The sequence below is a fragment of the Alexandromys fortis genome, unplaced genomic scaffold (genome assembly GCF_014885135.2).
Source record: "Alexandromys fortis isolate MF-2015 unplaced genomic scaffold, M_Fortis_MF-2015_v1.1 scaffold_119, whole genome shotgun sequence".
NCBI classification, from domain to species: domain Eukaryota; kingdom Metazoa; phylum Chordata; class Mammalia; order Rodentia; family Cricetidae; genus Alexandromys; species Alexandromys fortis.
The window spans coordinates 1,448,635-1,467,248 of record NW_026067991.1 but is presented as its reverse complement, the minus strand read 5'-3'; the positions used below and the strand labels follow the sequence as shown (position 1 = coordinate 1,467,248).

The 18,614-nt window shown below is 35.7% G+C and overlaps 1 protein-coding gene across 8 annotated transcripts in view; it reads right to left on the bottom strand.

The window, feature by feature from the left end:
- Window positions 1-18,614, bottom strand: part of Dlg1 (discs large MAGUK scaffold protein 1) — a 191,448-nt gene that overhangs the window by 74,032 nt on the left and 98,802 nt on the right. For 5 of the 8 annotated variants that reach the window (XM_050159729.1, XM_050159731.1, XM_050159733.1 and 2 more), the window contains 4 exons: window positions 17,359-17,457; window positions 7,464-7,517; window positions 2,932-2,982; window positions 596-720 (listed from right to left, as the gene is read on the bottom strand). In XM_050159729.1, coding sequence (XP_050015686.1) covers window positions 596-720; window positions 2,932-2,982; window positions 7,464-7,517; window positions 17,359-17,457 — 329 coding nt within the window. The remainder of the gene's footprint in view (window positions 1-595; window positions 721-2,931; window positions 2,983-7,463; window positions 7,518-17,358; window positions 17,458-18,614) is intronic. The other 3 variants (XM_050159734.1, XM_050159735.1, XM_050159736.1) reach the window with 1 other exon arrangement.

The following is an 18,614-nucleotide window of genomic DNA, read 5'->3' as shown; positions in this document are numbered from 1 at the left end:
AAATAGATGTCACATATGTACGGAATTCCTAATTTTTATGTCTAATTTCTCTAATGTACTACCTGCCATATTAGTGAGAAGCCAAATTTAAAATCTGAAGAGCTACATAAAGTACTAGAACCTTAGAAGATGTTAATTTAATAGCTGTGAAGTCCTTACTCCCAACATGCTTCTACCTACTTATAAACATAGACCAACAAAAGAAATGGGAAAAATGCCAGAATTTATGGTTCAAGGAATTAAGTTTTACAAAAGACATTTTCCAAAATAGAACACTATATAAATCCTACAAATACACGTTTTTCCTAAACAGAAAAGTTTTGTGACTTTATCTGAAAATATCAAAGACAACTCATAATATCTAGAAAACCGGTTACAGATATTTAGGCAATCAAAATGCATTAATCAAAGTATTAAAATACCCAAGATAAAACCGAATTCCTAAAAGATGGAACAATACAAAGAACGAAATTACCCGAGAATTGTTTATTTAAATGGGCTTGAGCATCTACCTCCATGTAGTTATTATGCTGTTTCTTCTTTGTGTCAGTCTGAGTCTTTTGTAAAACATCACAACATTAAGTGTAAGACATACCGCAATCTTCCATCCTGGGCAGCTGCTCCTCCTGTGATAATTTTGGTGATGAAAATACTTGAGTCATCTCCAATGTGTGGGTTGTCTGTACCTCCTGCAATGCTGAAACCAAGCCCTGAATTTCCCTAAGGACAGAAGGAAAAATTTCAGAGATCTAAGCATTTAGACTCTAGCAACTGTACTAAATAGGAACTATAACACAAAAAGGAATATGCAGAGGTAAGAGAAAGATTCTTAAAAACATGTTCTTCATATAAGGAAAAACTTCTTCAGAGGTAGTACTGCTCAGTAGGTGAGGTTGAAGCTACTGAGCTCTTCAGAGGCCTAGTTTGAAGTTCTTTATTTACAAGTACGTGTAATTTGTCTGTGAATTTCTCTCCACCCATAGAGGTGACACTACAAATTTCTTTTAAAATGCACCTCATTCATGTCTGATAGGGCAAATCTCTTCCAAGAAACAAAGCATCTGATCGCTTCACTTCATTAATTAACTAGTTAAGTAATTAATGTATTTGAGAAAGGTCTTCCTATGTAGCCAAGACTAACATCAAATATGATGCAATCCTTGCCTTGGCCTCCTGAGCCTGGGATACAGGTGCCATGATGTCTGGTTACCTCTGAGCAGGGCACATATCATTTTACCTTTTAAAAAAAGGGGGTGTGGCTGGAGATATGGCTCAGTGGTTAAGAGCACTGCCTGCTCTTCCAAAGGTCCTGAGTTCAATTCCCAGCAACCACATGGTGGCTTACAACCATCTGTAATGAGATCTGGTGCCCTCTTCTGGCCTGCAGGCAGAGTACTGAGAATACTGTATACATAATAAATAAATCTTAAAAAAATATATATATATAAAAAAGGGGGTGAAGGTGATACTTTCCTTTTGACCACTTTGCCAGCTGTTTATTTAAAAACCAACAAACTGGCGCTGATAAATACTAGCAACCATTACTCTCTGATATGTTTAATCAATGTACCCAAACACCATGGCATTTTTTAGTGCTGAAGCCCAATCTGAGAACTTAATGCTGGTGAACTTTTATGATGACAAGTAGACTCTATCAACTGCCACCTCACTTTTCTGCTCATTTGACTAACATGAACACTGAATTTGAGTAATATTTGTACATAAAAGTGGTTCCACTGCCAATGAAAGTCTATAGAGAAAAATGATATTTCTTTGACCTAAGAAAAGGTACTTAGAAATGTTTATTTTCTCAAGAATTTTCTGCATGAAGCTTTCTAGCAACTAAATAAGTGGATATATCTGACTTATTAGTTAACTATTCATATCTAATAACTCAGACATCCAATTTCCTACTACTTGTCCTAAAATACCAATTTAATTCAATTTTTTCAGCTTAAATTCCTTAAAGAATTAGTAGGATGTCGTCAATATTACATTAATGTTGAGCTTCCTTGAGTGTTACTGAGACACCTGCCTAACTTAAGTAGGTCACTTGAAATTAAGTAGTAGACAATGAAGATCTACTACATATGCAAAGACCTTTCAATTTTACTCATCTTCCAGGGCATCCATTTGGCTTCAAACATAACAAAATACAATTATCTACAATTTTAGTTTTTAAAATGCAGACATTCTGTTACTCTGGAGAGTTACTTGTGTAGAATATTTAACTCCTTGGAAGTGCTTGCCACACACAAGGGTAGCCTTTCTAAAATACAGCATAAACTGTATTTATAAACAAGCATGCACACACTCTCATCCTCACATACACGAATGATGTATGTATGTAGGAATGTATATCTGAGACAAAGTCTCATGTAGGTCAAGCTGCTTTGAATTTGCTATGCAGTAAGGTTGGTTTTGAACTACTGCCACCACTTGCTAAGGGCTGGGAATACAACCATACCATTGCCCAAATAGCAAGCTTAGAAACAACTAAAAAGAAAAATCTAACCAACTATCATAGTCTACAGCACCCAAAGGAGATAAATAAATGCAGGGTAGTTTCCTGGAAGGGGGGGCATGCAAACTAAGGAATAATAAGTGTAGACTTCAGTTAATAATAATGTACACACATAAACTGGCCCATTAGTAGAAATAAATATACTGTAACAAAGGCAGATGTTTATAAGAGAAAGTGAAGTGCAAAGTAACTGGAATTCTCTCTATTACCCTTATGCTTTATCTGTAAATCTACAAAAATGTAAAGGATATTAAAGAAAACAAACATTCTGAAAACACTATGGCTAGTTTTACTATCTGTAGTCTTAAAAAAAGAAGATAATTTTCTGGTTTTGAAAGACATTTCTCCCTTGTATTCTATGATTGAACTTAAAAGTTCAAACGAAAGATTAAGATAATAGATTTTACCCTTTCAAGTGTGATTTCCTCATATTCAAAATCTGCATCAGTACCATTAACCTATAGAGAAAAAAAAAGTAGCTTAAAAATTCAGAATGAAAAATTCAAAATGTCAAGATAATTTTACATGATTTAGTAATGAAAAACTGTTAAGCATGACAGTGATTAAAAAATATAGCCCCGTTTTAGTAACTTTAGGAAAGATTTACAAGGAACGGAGGATGCATTTAGCTTTTACTATTTTTGAATGCTGATATTCTTCTTCTTTGGGGGCCGTTGGTTTTGTTTTGTTTTGAGACAGGGTTTCTCCTGTCTGTCCTGGAATTCAATCTATAGACCAAGCTGGCCTCGAACTCTGAGATCTAATCTGCTTCTGCCTCTGGAGTATTGGGATTAAATGTTGTGTGCCACCACCACCTGGTTTGGAGGCCGATTTTTAAAGATTTATTTTTTGTGTATGAATGTCTTGCCTGCACATATATCTATGCACCACATGCATGCAATTATCCAAGGTGGCCAGGAGTTTGGATCACAGGGTTGTGAGCTGCCATGTGGGTGCTGGGAAATCTCAAATTAATGATTTTTTCCCTAACATTTAGCCTTTAAGAATTTGTTTTGATTCACAAGAAACCTGGCTCTAGAAAAATTCCCAGGAATCCACAAGAATGACCCCAGCTAAGACACTAAACAGTAGAGGAGAGGGTGCCCAAACTGGCCTTGCCCTGTAGTTCGACTGATTATTATCTTGAATATCACCATAGAACCTTCGTCTAGGGGCTGGAGAGATGGCTCAGTGGTTAAGAGCATTGCCTGCTCTTCCAAAGGTCCTGAGTTCAATTCCCAGCAACCACATGGTGGCTCACAACCATCTGTAAAGAGGTCTGGCGCCCTCTTCTGGCCTTCAGGCATACACACAGACAGAATATTGTATACATAATAAATAAATTTTTTTTTTTAAAAAAAGAACCTTCATCTAACAACAGATGGAAACAGAGGCAGAGACCCACATCAGAGCACTGGATTGAGCTCCCAAAGTCAAAGGAGTAAATCTACAAAAATGTAAAGGATATTATATATTTGAAGAGTAAAAGGAATAAGAATATAAGCAAAGAGGTCAGGACCACGAAGTGTTCATCCACTGAAACAGTTTACCTAAGCTAATGGGAGCTCACCAACTCCAGCTGGACTAGGAAGGAACAAGCATAGGACCAGAACTAGTTCTTCTGAATGTGGTTGACAGCTGTATGGCTGGGGCATACTGAGAGGCCACTGGCAGTGGCACTGAGATTTATCTCTACTGCATGTACTGGCTTTTTGGGATCCTATCCTCTTTGAATGAATCCCTTGCTCAGCCTAGATGTAGTAGGGAGGGCCTTGGACCTTCCACAAAGCAAAGTGCCTTACCCTCTCTCAGGATTGTAGGGGTGAGATGGAAGGGGTTGGGAGGAAGGGAGGGAGTGGGAATTTGGATTGGTATTTTTTTTAATCTAAAAAAAAGAATTTGTTTTGAGATAAAATAGTACCAGAAAAGATGAGAATAATTTCAACAAAATTTTTTAATGGAACTATAGAAATCTGCATTTTATTGTCCTTAATTCTGCCCTATATTAATCATTTTACTGTTTTTATCTTAAAATTTTACATTTTGGGTTTGTGTATGTGTGGCTATCATGGAGGTCAGAGGACAACTTGTGAGGAGTCAGTGATCTCAGCCCTGGGAATCAAACTCGGATCTCTGGAGTTTGGAGGCAAGGATCTTTACCCATAAGCCATCTCAGTAGCATACGTTTTTCTTGTTAAGGACACAACGTGGATGAATGGAAAGACAGTCAAGTTCAATGTCAGTGAGGTTGTGTCAATTTGTACTTAAAACAGTTCAACACATCATATTTAAAAACTGAGAGCTTATTTCCAAATAAGAATAAAGATGTTTGACCTCAGCATTTATATTTAATATAGTAGTGAAGATTCAAATCAGGGAAATAAGTCAGGGAAATAAGAGCATCTGGACTGGCAAAGAACAAGCAAAACTGTATCTGCAGATAACAGGATCTAGATTACAGAAAATCCAAAGAAATCTATACAAAATATTGGCACTAATAATGGGTTCAGCAAAGCTATTGGATAAAATATCATCATCTAAAATTTATAGTGTTTTTTATTTACTACCAATAAGAAGTATAGAACTTATATACTAAAAATGATAAAACTTCACTGAAAGGTACTAAAAGAAACTTACATATTGTTTTTAAGTAACTGATATTTTTTAAAAATATTCAATAAGGAAAGAACAATCTTTAACAAATCATGACAAGCAAACTCTATATTCACATGAAAAGAATGAAGGTATAGCCTTATCTACACCCTATGAAAATGAAACCAAAATGTATTAATATCTAAATTTAGGAGCTAAAACTACAAAAATAGCTACTATCTAATATATAGTACAATATACTATCTAATATATAGTATATTATTTGTGTTTTAATAAATAAAGCCTGCCTGAAGGTCAGTGCAAAGCAGTCACACTAGTCAGCCACACAGGCCAGGCAGTGGTGGCACACACCTTTAATCCCAACAGCCATACTAGTTAGCCATAGAGGCCGGATGGGTAGGAGACAGGATTACTATTCTTTAGTCTGAGGAAGAGGTAAGAGCCAGTGGCTGGCTGCTTTGCTTTCCTGATCTTCAGGTTGAACCACAATATCTGTTTCTGGGGTTTTAATATTCTTAGTACGTTTGGCACCTGACGTTTGGGGTATGAATTCATGAAAAAGGTGTTGTACTGTGGCTTTACAGCCACCAGCACAGGCTCAAACTACATGCAGCCGGAGTCACCACCCTACTGGCTAGGTTTTTTTCTCTCCTGGCAGCCTCTCCCTGAACCCCTTTCTTGAGCTGCTGCCAAACTACATAACTGCCTTGAAAAGCAGTCAGGTTTTTACTGTTCTATGCAGTAGCAATAAAGTTCACATCTTCATCTACACTGTAGGCAGACTTGGAAAGACAAGTGGGAATTCTTAAAGGGAGGAATCAGTTAAGAGAGTTTTTCCCCAAACTAAAAAATGGGGGAAAAAAATTACAAAGGAGGGATTTTGGTCTCTATATGATTATATGCTAGACAGTTTGAAAACTGGAAAAAATTAAAAGAGAGGATAACTAATTTAGATGGGATTTAGGTAATGTCAATTGTAAACATTATCAGCACTATAATTTTTGTTTTAAAATCACTAAAGAAGTTCTTTAATCTGAGTGCTAAGATACATGCCTCAGAAAAACCTAATGAAACAGATCACAGAGACATTCAAATCCAGACAGAAGAATTTAATGGAGAACCAATTTCAATGTTGTATTTTAAGAATAGAGAAGAATAGCCTAAGGTTTTCAAACAACCAACCTTAAAATGATAAGAGTAAGACCTGTGTGCTAATGCTAAATTTAAGGAGATTCAAGGAAGCAATGGACTCATATAGCATGCATTCACCTTTTGTCAAGTAAATGTTAAACTTGTGGTCAGTCTGTAACAGATTATTCCTAATGACTGTATAGAGTTGATTAAAGCTGTTTTAGAGCCTGGTCCATAATTACAATGGAGTAGCTGGTTCAGAGAAGAGGCTAAGATAATGGAACAATAGAGTAAAGATAGAGGTATGGAAATTTCCCAAGATCAAAATCTTAAGAGAGGAAAATAATGCTACTATAGAAAGGCAATCTCTATATGATGTCACATACTGACTTTATGCCAAGCAGCTGCTTTGAATGCTTAGAATAGCACTGAAGAAGTAGGAAAGAAGCTGGAATCATTTACTAAAGTCACACAGGGCCCAAAAGAAACTTTACACATTTCTTACAAAGACTGACATCAGCAGTAAATAGAATAATACCAAATTCAGAAGATAGACAAATAATAATTGAACCTCTGGCTTTTGAAAATGCCAATTCTTTATGTAAAAAGATAATTAGGCTGTTAAAGACAAGGTCAGAACCTTTGGAGGAATGGATTCAAGATATCAATTAATACTGAATCTCATGACCATGATGCATGCATGCATGGATAGGAGAGGCGATTTCCAGAGGTTTGAGGAAAAATCAAAATGTCAAATGTTATCATTTTGGTAAACAAGGTCACCTTAAAAGGGACTGGACACAGGGCATTCCTAAAAATCAATGTTTTTTCTAAGAATAATCCATTTAGAATGCCCCTCCCTTTTAGATTATGCAGATGATGTGGCTAAGGCAGACACTGGACTGATGAATGTAGGTCAACGAGGAATAGTCAAGGTAATCCTCTGCTGTCAGGAAACTGAGTTTCCAAATCTGGTTCAGTCATTTCCTGCCATCGTAAGGGACACTCCTTTCCAGAGCAATTAAGGAACCTAATGCCTATTGGCATTGTCCTTGCACTCCTACTTATCCAAAGGCCAGAACTACAAGTGTGTACCATCGTCATCAGGTTTGCAGTGGCAGAAAGTCTTGAGTACATCAACTTCAATAACAAAAAAGGCAAAATTAGTTAAATCTGGTGATGGGATAGAACTTACGTAAGTTGGTGTCTCCAAGCTGTCTGTGTTGACCAGCACTGGAGGAGGGTTTGCCTGTAAAGAAAGAGTTGTAAGGTGTTAGTGTAACAAAGAAACCAACAAGTTACATTACCATGCTCTAAATACTAACAGCTTAACAAAGACTGACTGTTAATTGGGTTGTTTTTTAAGGCAGGACATTGTTCTTTAGTCCAGTTTCAGCTTGAACTTGTGATACTTCTGATGCAATCTCACAGGCACTGGATTTCACTGGCTTGCTATTTCTAAAGTTACTATTTTAGTTGAGCCTTCTACATGTAAAAAGACACATTCAAGTGAGATACATTAAGCATTACAGCCAAGTGAGGGAAAATGAGATACGAACATTTCTAACTAGGTTTGCTTTTGAGAATTAAGATGGTATTATTCAGTTTCCCTTTCTCTATTTTCTTGAATGTGTTTATACACGTTGCATGAGTGACAAATGTGTGAACACATGCATGTGGAGGCCTGAAGCTAATGTCTGGAGTCATCCTCCACTGCTATTCCACCTCATTCTCATGTTCTCACTGTGCTCACTGCTGTGGCCTGTCTACAGCTACCTAGCCTGCTCTAGGGATTCTTCCTTCACATCTCCTTTTCTGCCTATGAAATTCAGAGGGCCGGAATTATGGGTAGGATGTACACCCACCACAATTTTCATGGGCTCTGGGGATCTGAACTCTGTTCCCAGTCTTACATGGCATGTACTTTAACAATAGAGTCATCTCTCCAGCCCCTAAGAGTCTACTGCTATGAAAACAGGTGCAAATTTAAGATTGGTAAAGACCCTCACCACAATCTTCTCTAACCCAAGTAGTATTCTTTAGTAAAACAAACAAAACAAAACTACTTTGCAAAGAAATCCAGTTATTTTTTTCCAGGGATCCCACAAAGATTCGAATCATTTTATTAACCTAGAAAAAAAATCTGCCAAATGAAAAATATAATCCCCTTACACAAACAACATACTATCTGCCACACAGAGAAATCAGTCACAAATTTGAGGAAAATTAGAATATTTTTCTATGTTAAGACCTAGATTATTTTGGGCTGAAATTCCTGCTCTTTGCTGTTATTCTAAGACCAGCCACAAAATAATTTGTAATGGGAATCAATTTAACTTTGAAATGAAAGGAAAAAAAAAAAACACCAACAACCTGGTTTCTTCTTAAGTTTTGTTTTGTTTTTTTTTCCTTGGTGATACTTAGGAACAAAATTAACTATCAAATCAAAAATATACCAGAAATGATAAATTCTTTTTATATTTCAACATTATTTTTTTAGAATATTTAAGATTTCTTTATAAGAGTGCTAAATCAAACAAACAACAACTGTCCTTTAAACAAACTTTCAGAGAGATGCTTACATGCTAATATTAATTCCCTAAAGAATTACACAGCAGCCAGGTGGTGATGGCTAACACCTTTAATGCCAGCATTTGGAAGACAGAGGCAGCAGGATCTCTGAGTTCAAGGCCAGGGCAGTCAGGGCTACAGAGAAACCCTGATTTTGGAAAAAAACGAAACTACATAGCAAAGTTGTATAGAAGCAATATATAGCACAAAACAGTTTTCTTCTAAATAAATAAATTGGCTTTTTATTTATGCACTTAAATTTAAATTTTTGTTGTTTTGAGGCAATGTCGAATAGTCCAAGGTTAGATTTCTTTATGTAGCCCTGGCTGGCCTCAAACTCAAAGCAATGCTCTTGCCTCAGCCTTCCAAATGCTAGAATTACAAGTATAAACCACCATGCCCAACTTTGTAGGTTACTTTAAAATGTGAATATTTGAGCCAGTGAGGAGACACATGCTTGCAATTCCCCCACAAGGCTGAGGTGGAGAATCTCAAGCTCAAGAGCAGCCTGAGATAAGAACAGCATCCAAATGATACACTATTGTCAGTCAACTACTTATGAGCATATATCATATAATAAAATGAATAAGTACAACAGTTTCAGATTGGATTACACGTATAAGAATAGTTCAAAATAAATTGGTAGTATTTCATTATCTACAAAGATGATGTGAACTCCTACATGTTCAACCCTATATAAGTTATCTATCTTTGACGATTTAGTGACATTAAACATGATAAAGATTCTACCTGTAAACTATTACTAAGCAAAACTTAGAGCCATCTGAGATTTTACAGACAGTTGAAATGACTCACTTCTCAGTGGCATAATGAGATTACTGACCATTTTTACCATACTCATATAGAGCTTCACTGGGTTCTGTCTAAGGATTTTAGAGAAGAAAGAATAGGCATTTTAAAGTTAAAGAAGAAATTATCTTCAACCACTATGGAAAGAAAGCCACCTGGTTCCCTCTACTTATCTGTATCAATCATGCAATGGGTAGGTTTTTAAGGAAACCTAATTCCCATAATTTTTTTTTAGAATTATTACAATGTTACCTGTCAGCAACAATTCCTCATCATTCTGGATGCTTTTTATTCTAATAATTTATAAATATTGAAACATGTACATACAAGAACAAAATCTTCTATTTACTTAAAACAAACAATGCAGAATAAGTTGCCTATAGATAAAGGTAAAATTTAGAGTACCATATCTGAAGGGAAATCTCAAGAAACATGAAACTGGAAGAAAAAAACATGAATATTTGTACTAAGAATTAATTACAAATTTAAACCAAACTAGCACGTGATAGATAAATCTATCATGACATTAGAAACCCTATTGATTTAAAATACGTCATGACATAACAGAGAGTCAGAGATCTTGGAACACTCAGTGCTAAATGGGTTATCTCCATCAAATCTCTCCCTTGGGGCTCAGAGATTCTGACAGAAGATGAGGCAGAAAGAGATGAGCCAGAGGGATGGAGGATACCATGAAAACAAAGCCCTCTAGATCAGCATGAGCAAAGCTCATATGAACTCACAGGGCCTGAAGTGTCTGCAAACCAGGTCCTCTGTGTATACATTATGGTTCCAGTTAGGTGTTTTTATGGGGTATCTGAGTGAGTGGATGAATGGGTCTGATCCTTCTGCCAATCTTAGGCTCTTTTCCTTTTTTTTTTTTTTTGACCAGCTCAATGAATTTGTTTTATCATATTATATTTTATTATTAAACACATAATTATAAAAAAGAAAAATGTCACAAAAGGTCATTTGAAATAAGAGCTTACAGACATAAAGTTCAAGTGGCAAAATGGTCTGATTACTTCAAGTTCAGGCACCTAAAGTAATGGTAAAATATCTAAGTGATAGCAGTAGGAAGGAAATGAACACATTTATGGGTACATAAATTATTTACCACTTAAAATTTTCTATCAATATAAAACATGGTATTTGTTGAAATAGTATTTTATATTTTTCCAATTTATAGTAACGAGAATGAAGGGAAGATATATACACACTACAGACAGATACAGTATCATAGCACCAGCACTACCAGCAAAGATAAAGGGAAGGGCGCTTCTGACAGAAGGCAGAAAATGTAGCTATAGAAAATAAACTAGCTTTTCAAGTTGCACTAAATACCTAAAATAAATTTCACAATTTCTTCTGAGTGCTTGTTGCTTCCTTGTAAGCAAGGTCTCTCATTCCACATTACCTTTTATCCTGTTAAGTTTTTCAAGGTTGTATGTTGGCCAAGGTAGTCCCTGTTTTCTGTTTTCTTATTATTTTAGGTGGGAAAAGAAAAACTCATTTCCTATATCTCACTTCAAAAGACACTTTCTGTCAAGACCCGGTCCAAGATCTCTATCTCACAGCTATTTTGTCATATTTGCCTATAGTAGCCTCAATGAATATTCAAACTTTTTACCCGAGAGGACTGTATGAGGGTCCGGAAGTAATAGAAAGGAAATATAAACAGTAGGACGTTACATACATGCTTATCTATTATTATTTATTAACACACATGGCATTGTATGTTTCAACTTGGAAGAGAAAACCCTGTAAATCACTTAGCAGCTAGGGAAAAGGGTAGTACAATGGCAAAGATAGTCTAGAAAAAGGAACTGACAAGTCAGGAATGAATTGGACCATTTAACAGTAACAGTTAAAGAAAAGTTCATTCTACTTATCTATTTGATCATCAATAAAGTATCTGGTAGTGACTGCTGCTATACTAAATAACAAAAATTTACAGAACTAATTAATAATGGTGATGATGATAATATATAGTTAAGAGAAATTATAAAGTGAATATAATTAAGTGCAAGTATTAGTAACTAGAGGATCTAGGTAAAAGTATGAAACATCTTTGTACACTTTGCAACTTTATAAACCTGAAGTTATTTGAAAATACAAACCGATATAATAACAAAAATCTAGAAAGCAATAGAATAAAGGAACTTCAGTCAAGTGCCAGTATACAATTACCAAAAAATTAATCCAGATAACTGCATACATGCTATTTTATTTAAGATTACTCATAAAAAATAACTGGTCAGATAATACTACTGGTCCAATAATTTAAGACTCAATACTCTGTTGTATTGCAAACTGGAAAGGCTCTCATTCAATAAAGAAATTAACAGCTAACTTTTCTCCTCTACAGTCTTAGGTTCTGGCAGGAAGTCAATTATAGTATTATTATATACGTAAGTCCCCCTGATCCACAGTGGATATCTCTCAAGATGTTGCACAGGTAGTTGAAACACTGGATAGTAATAATGTAGTGTGTGTACACATACCTATGAAGGTTTAATTTCTAAACCAGTCACCGAAATAAATGAATAGTAATTAGAAACAAAATAAAACAAGTATAATTCTATCTTGTAATAAAAGTTATTTAAATTTGAGTCAATGGTTTCTAGAATTTTCTACTTAGTATTTTTTGCCCATATTTGAGTGTAAATGGAACTGCAGAAAGCCAAATCTCAGATGAGGAAGGATATTAATATGTATGATTGGAACAATTACCAAAAAAGAGAATGAAACCAACTTACTGTGTGTGAAGAGTGTGTCTGAGTACCAAGAGACATCCCCCCCCCCGAAAAGTACACCACAAATATGGAAGGAGGAAGAGAAAAAAGAATGGGAGGGGAGAGGAGAGTGAAGGAGAGCAACAGAGAGGGAGGAAGCACATTCTAGAACATCCAAGAGTGCACTAGGGCAAAAGCATTCTGTCCAAGCTTTAATCGCAGAATAGTGCTTCAAGCTGACATAAATAAGTCTAAAGCACCTACTCTACAGTAGAAACATGCCTCTGGATTATAAAGCTAGAATCATAAAGATGAATGGCTACATCCCTAGAGAAAGAATCATATTATCATATACTTGAATTTCATGCGGGAAAAAAATGGAGCTCTGAAAGATCGAGGAATTTCTTCCACTATCACATGTCTAGAAATGAGTGTGACAAAATGGTGGTGGATTTAGATCAGACTATTAAGTTCATGATGTTTTATTAATTTTAGGTAGTTATTCAATGTATCTTGCCCTGCACCATTTGTAGGCAGCTTAAATGAAGTTCAGATGATATGATCAATATAAAATATTGTAAAATATAAAAGCATTCCACAAAAAAGAAAGACAATATAAGGTGTCTTCGTTATTTGTGGTTTTCTGATCTGTCTAGGACTTACTATGTAAACCAGGCTGGCTCTGAACTCACGGGGATCTGCCTACCTCTGCCTCCACAGTGTTAGTATTAAAAGAATGCACCACTGTGTCTTAAAAAATCATCCATCTACTATCTTTCTTTCTTTGGGCATTATTTGCCTGACCCTCAGACTTACTGGGAAATGTGGTGGTGTAATCTCTCCCTTACAGATAAAGGGAGTATAACAGTCAGAAAGTGTGACCTGTTTGTGTTACAAAGATAGGAATAAACTCTGAATCTTTTACCTTCTGTTTCTGTGCTGAAAAGTTTTATGTCAATACAACACAAACTAAAGTCATCCAAGAGGAAGAAACAGCAGTTAAGAAAAATGCCTCCATTAGATGGGGCTGTAGGAAAGTCCATATGGCATTTTGTTAATTAGTGATTGATAGGGGTGTGGATAGGGACTCCCTGGGCTAGTGGTCCTAGGTTCTATTAGAATACAGGGACATACATGGATCTAATTTACATGGGAAGTAGAAAAAGACAAGACCTCCTGAGTAAACCAGGAGCAAAAGGATCATGGGAGAGGGTAGAAGCAGAGGGAGGAGGAAGGGAGGGAAGCAAAGAAAAATATATAACGCAATAAAAACAATTTAAAAATGGACAATAAAAAAGAACACAGAATGAGAAAGCCACAGGCAGCAAGTCAGTAAGAAGCATCCCTCCACAGCCACTGCATCAGCTCCCACCTTCAGGTTCCTGCCCTGACTTCTTTCAGTGATGGACTATGATGTGGATGTGTAAGCCAAACAAACCCTTTCCTTCCCAACTTGCCTTTAGTTATGGTGTTTTATCACAGTAACAGTAGCCCTGACTTCTATTTCTTTAAATACTGATTCCTCTAAAAATAAAGTACCATTTAAAAGGGCAAGCCTGACTTATACATTCTTTTAAAGATTTATTTTTTATTATTACATCTAGAACTTTTTTCATACATTATATTTTGATCATATTCTTTCCCCTCCCCAAGTTCTTTTCCCAGATCCTCCCACCTCACTACCTACACAACTTCATGTTTTTACTCTCTCCCCAAACAAAACAGAACAGAATAAAAAGCCAACAGCCCTAGAAAACAAAATAAAGACCCCTCCTAAAAAAAAAACAAAAACCACTAAACCAAAACAATAAAAATCAGTGGAGACCATTTTGTGTTAGTCAACTACTCCTGAGCATGGGACCTACCCCTGAGTGTGGTTAATATATCCAGTGTCACTACATTGGGGAAAACTGATTTTCTCTCTCCCAGCAGGTAACAACTGCAAACAGCTTTGTGGTGAGGGCTGGGAGTCCATGCCTACTTCCCCTTCTCTCTGCTGGAATTTTGTCTGGCTTGAATGTGCATGATGTCAGTCTCTGAATTCTATGTGCACCAGCCCTATTCTGTCTAGAAGACTGTCATGAGCCACTTATCACTTCTAGCTTTAAAATTTTTCTGCCCCCCTTTTTGGCATTGATCCCCGAGCCTCAACCTCCATTTTTAGAGCTGAGTGCTTCATGGTCTCTCACTGCACATTGTCCAGTTGTGGATCTCTGTGCTAAATCCCATCTGCAAGAAGAAACTTCTCTGATGAAGGTTAAACAATGAAGATGTAATTTAATTTTAAGGTGTGTGTGTTTGTGAATCATGTGCCTGTAGAGGCCAGAAGGGAGTGTCAAATCCCTTAGAGCTGAAATTAATGTCATCTGACCTCAGTGCTGGGAACTAAACTTGGGTCTTCTATAAAAGAAATACCTGCTTTTAATTGTTGAGTCACCTTTTCTGCCCAAGTTACACATTCCTTAAAAGAATATGTTTTAGAGTTTATCTGGAAACAATATTTAAGTTCTATCAAATTTACAATAAACACAATGGGGATAATACTTATTTTGAAAAATGAGCTTTTCTCATAGCATGTATCACTGTCATCTAAGACATCAGTAGTGGTTATTCCTTTTTTTTATATGTGTAGTTTCATTGAGTTTTTTTGTGTTTTGAGACATAATTTCTATGTAGGTCTGGTTGTTCTATGTAGGACCATGCTGGCCATGAACTCACAAAGATCCATCTGTCTCTGCCTCCTCAGTGCTGGGATTAAAGGTGTGAGCCAGCAGCACTCTCACAGACTTTTAAATTTATTCATTTGTTCTCTCTCTCTCTCTCCCCCTTTCTCTCAAAAAAAAAAAAGTTAGGCAGATAATATAAGGGGCCTGTGTGCAAAGATGCTGTGCAGGTAGCACCTATTCTCTCTAGCTGGGAAATGAAGTCAGGACTCAGAGCCACAGCTCTTATCTTAGTTAGGCTTCTAATCACTGCAGAACCTCTCAAGTTAGAACTACCACTACTCTAGTAATGCAGATTAGAAAACAGAATTCATCACTGTGAAGTAAACTAACCAGTTACACAGCAGTGAGTGGTGGGAATGAGTTGAAAACAACTCATACTGACTTATAAACTTTTATTTTTTTAACTCCAAGGCTATAAACTATGAACATTTCAACAATTTACTAGCAGAGTGCTAACTTAGGGACATTGAGGTAATAAACAAAGAAACCTGAAGGAGGGCAAGCTCCCAGTTGAAAACAGAGACCTGTACAAAATTTCAAAACTATTTTACCAAGAAAAGTAGAAGGAATGGGCTGGAGAGATGGCTCAGAGGTTAAGAGCACAGGCTGATCTTCCAGAGGTCCTGAGTTCAATTCCCAGTAACCAAATGGCTCACAACCATTTGTCATGAGATCTGGTGCCCTCTTCTGGCCTGCTGCCATACATGCAGGCAGAACATTGCATACATAATAATAAAAATAATTCTTAAAAAAAAAGAAGTGAAATAAGCTTCCAAATCTTCTTTTGAAAAATGTTATACCACTAGATATGTAAAAACACATTCATCTTTACCATGTTATAGCAACTTTAAATTGTTGACTGCTCACTCTTCACAATATAAAAATAATGTATATCTAGATTTACATATTCAATTCATGATGGCTTCATAATGACTGAATTCTTAACAATTTCCACAAAAGGTATGGACCTGGAAATTGCAACATTAGTATAACTCAGTCATTACAATCCGTTTGGTTCACTATACTACTGAAGGTTTCTCCTAGAAACAGCTACTTTGATTTTTAGTTTTTAGCCTAAGGGAAGCACTAAAATGTGAGTGATCACAATTGTTCTCATTTCCCTCTCAAAAGGGGCTTGTCTGAAGCTGCAATTATATTCTCACACACACAACGTTCATCTACCTAGATTTATGTCACTATCAATTTCAGCAAATATATCTATGAACATATTAAGTCATATTATGAGCGATACTGGAAACTCTCAAACAAAAGATCATTAACTATACTTACTATTAATTTGACTGAATAACTGTGTTGCAAGGGCAATAAAATGTCAACAAATTACTCCTTCTAATGAATAAGATTCTAAAAATAAAAAAATTATCAAATTCGCTGACATTTGTCTACAATTTTCTTTTTTCTTACTGTTCCATAAACTAAAAAAATAGTGTGTCGGGCAGTGGTAGCGCATGCCTTTAATCCCAGTGCTTGGGAGGCAGAGGCAGGTGGATCTCTGTGAATTCAAGGCCAGCCTGGACTACGAAGCCAGTTCTAAAACAGCCAGGGCTAGACAGAGGAAACCCTGTATCGAAAAACCAAACCAAACCAAACCAAGACAACAACAACAACAAAAAAAAAAAAAAAAAAGGAAAAAGTAGGTTTTATTTTGGAGCAGTACTGACATAAGTTATGAAGACAGAGCATTATGTCACACATATACTCCACAACCCTCAGGAAGTGGCAGAAGGAGGACTAGAACAAGGTCAACAAGGACTACACAAGGCCCTGTCTCTAGAACAGGAGCTTTCATGTAATTGAGATACAATCTACCTCAATAAATGCAGAGCATGGGATTTAAACAAACAACAAAAGGCTGAATACTTCCAAAGACAAAACTGCATGAGAAACAGTGCTATAGCAAAGAATGGATCTGGCAAAAGAGCAGGAGCACTAAATCCACAAATCAGACAAGTTTATAAAAACAAAAATATAACTTACTTTGAACATAGTAACAAGCACAAAGGCATGTTAATAAATCTCCAAAAGTTTAATATGATTAGCTCAGAATGCACTCCATTTTTGTACCAAATAAAATAGCTAATGTTGAACTTATCTTAAATCCCAACGAAAGTAAAAGCAAATTAATATACCTAATGAAAAAAAAATGCTTCAACAGTTTTAAAAGAATACAAATAAAACATTGAAAGCAAATTAAATGTTTATAAATAAAAAAGAAACCAATAAAAACCTGTAGTGCGGTGGGCAGGACGACAGTACTCTCAGCAGGGACTGGCAGGACAGGGGTCACAGGGACAGTGGGAGAGGAGGGACAAACAGCTTCTGTGGGCTAAAATCATCAATGACAAAAAATCAGGAAAAAAAATCAAATAAAAGAGAAACAAACAGAAAGTTGTACCATAAAGATAAATATAGTTCTCCATATATTAATAAGTGGGAAAATTATTAAGGTATTACTTTAGTTGGTTAAGTAATGAAACTGTCCTATGACTACTTCAGTAATAATTATGACATCAATTTATAATGTCAGTGTCTATGGTTAAGAAGACCTGTTCTTTAGAATGTATCAATAAACACAATCAATCATGCACTATTTTATGACATGCTGTTTTATAGACAATTTGCAAAAAACTTTTTGCATCCAGACAGTATCTGTTTATTTTTCCTTTTTCACACTAAAATAAAAATTATTTAGCCTACCATGCAAATAATGTTTATAAATCAACAGGACAAAGATTTTTAAAAATCTCTAAACAGAATACATATCATTTAAAGTAAATCCATATTATTAAGAATATGCTACCTAGAACAATAAATAACCTACCTAACTGGATCCTTATGTGCCAGACAGACTCTGGCAAAAGTGAGGGAAAAAGTACAGAAGCGTTTCAGCAATTTAAACCAATAAACTTTAATATTCATGCTTAATTACTGCCTGGCTTGATCATTTTCAAAAATAGTATATAATAGGCATAGAAAGTATATTTTCTAACAAAACTAACTCAAAATACAAATTAACTCAAACAAATGAAATATAATGTAAGATAATCTTCAAAATCAAGCAGATAGGAAGACAATGGATACTAATAGACTTAAAGCAAGAAGAAAAATTAAGATGAAGCTACTTTGCTTGTAATCGATAAAAACAAAATTATATTAATAACTGTAATTTATCAAATCAAGATTCATAAAAATGTATAAAACCAGGTTGAGGCGGGGAATAGTAAATTCAAAGCCAGCCTGAACTCACAATATGTATTATTATATAATACTACTGTCTCAAAACCAAAACCAGCCAACCAAAAACCTAAATGTAGATTTGAATAGAAGTTTTTACAATGATTAACAAGTGTGTTATGAGAACATGAAGACTGGTCATTAGGGAAATGCAAATCAAAGTTATAACAAACTGGTACTTTATACATTGATGGAGGAAGGTCATTGGTTAATAAAGAAACTGCTTGGCCTGATAGGTTAGAACATAGG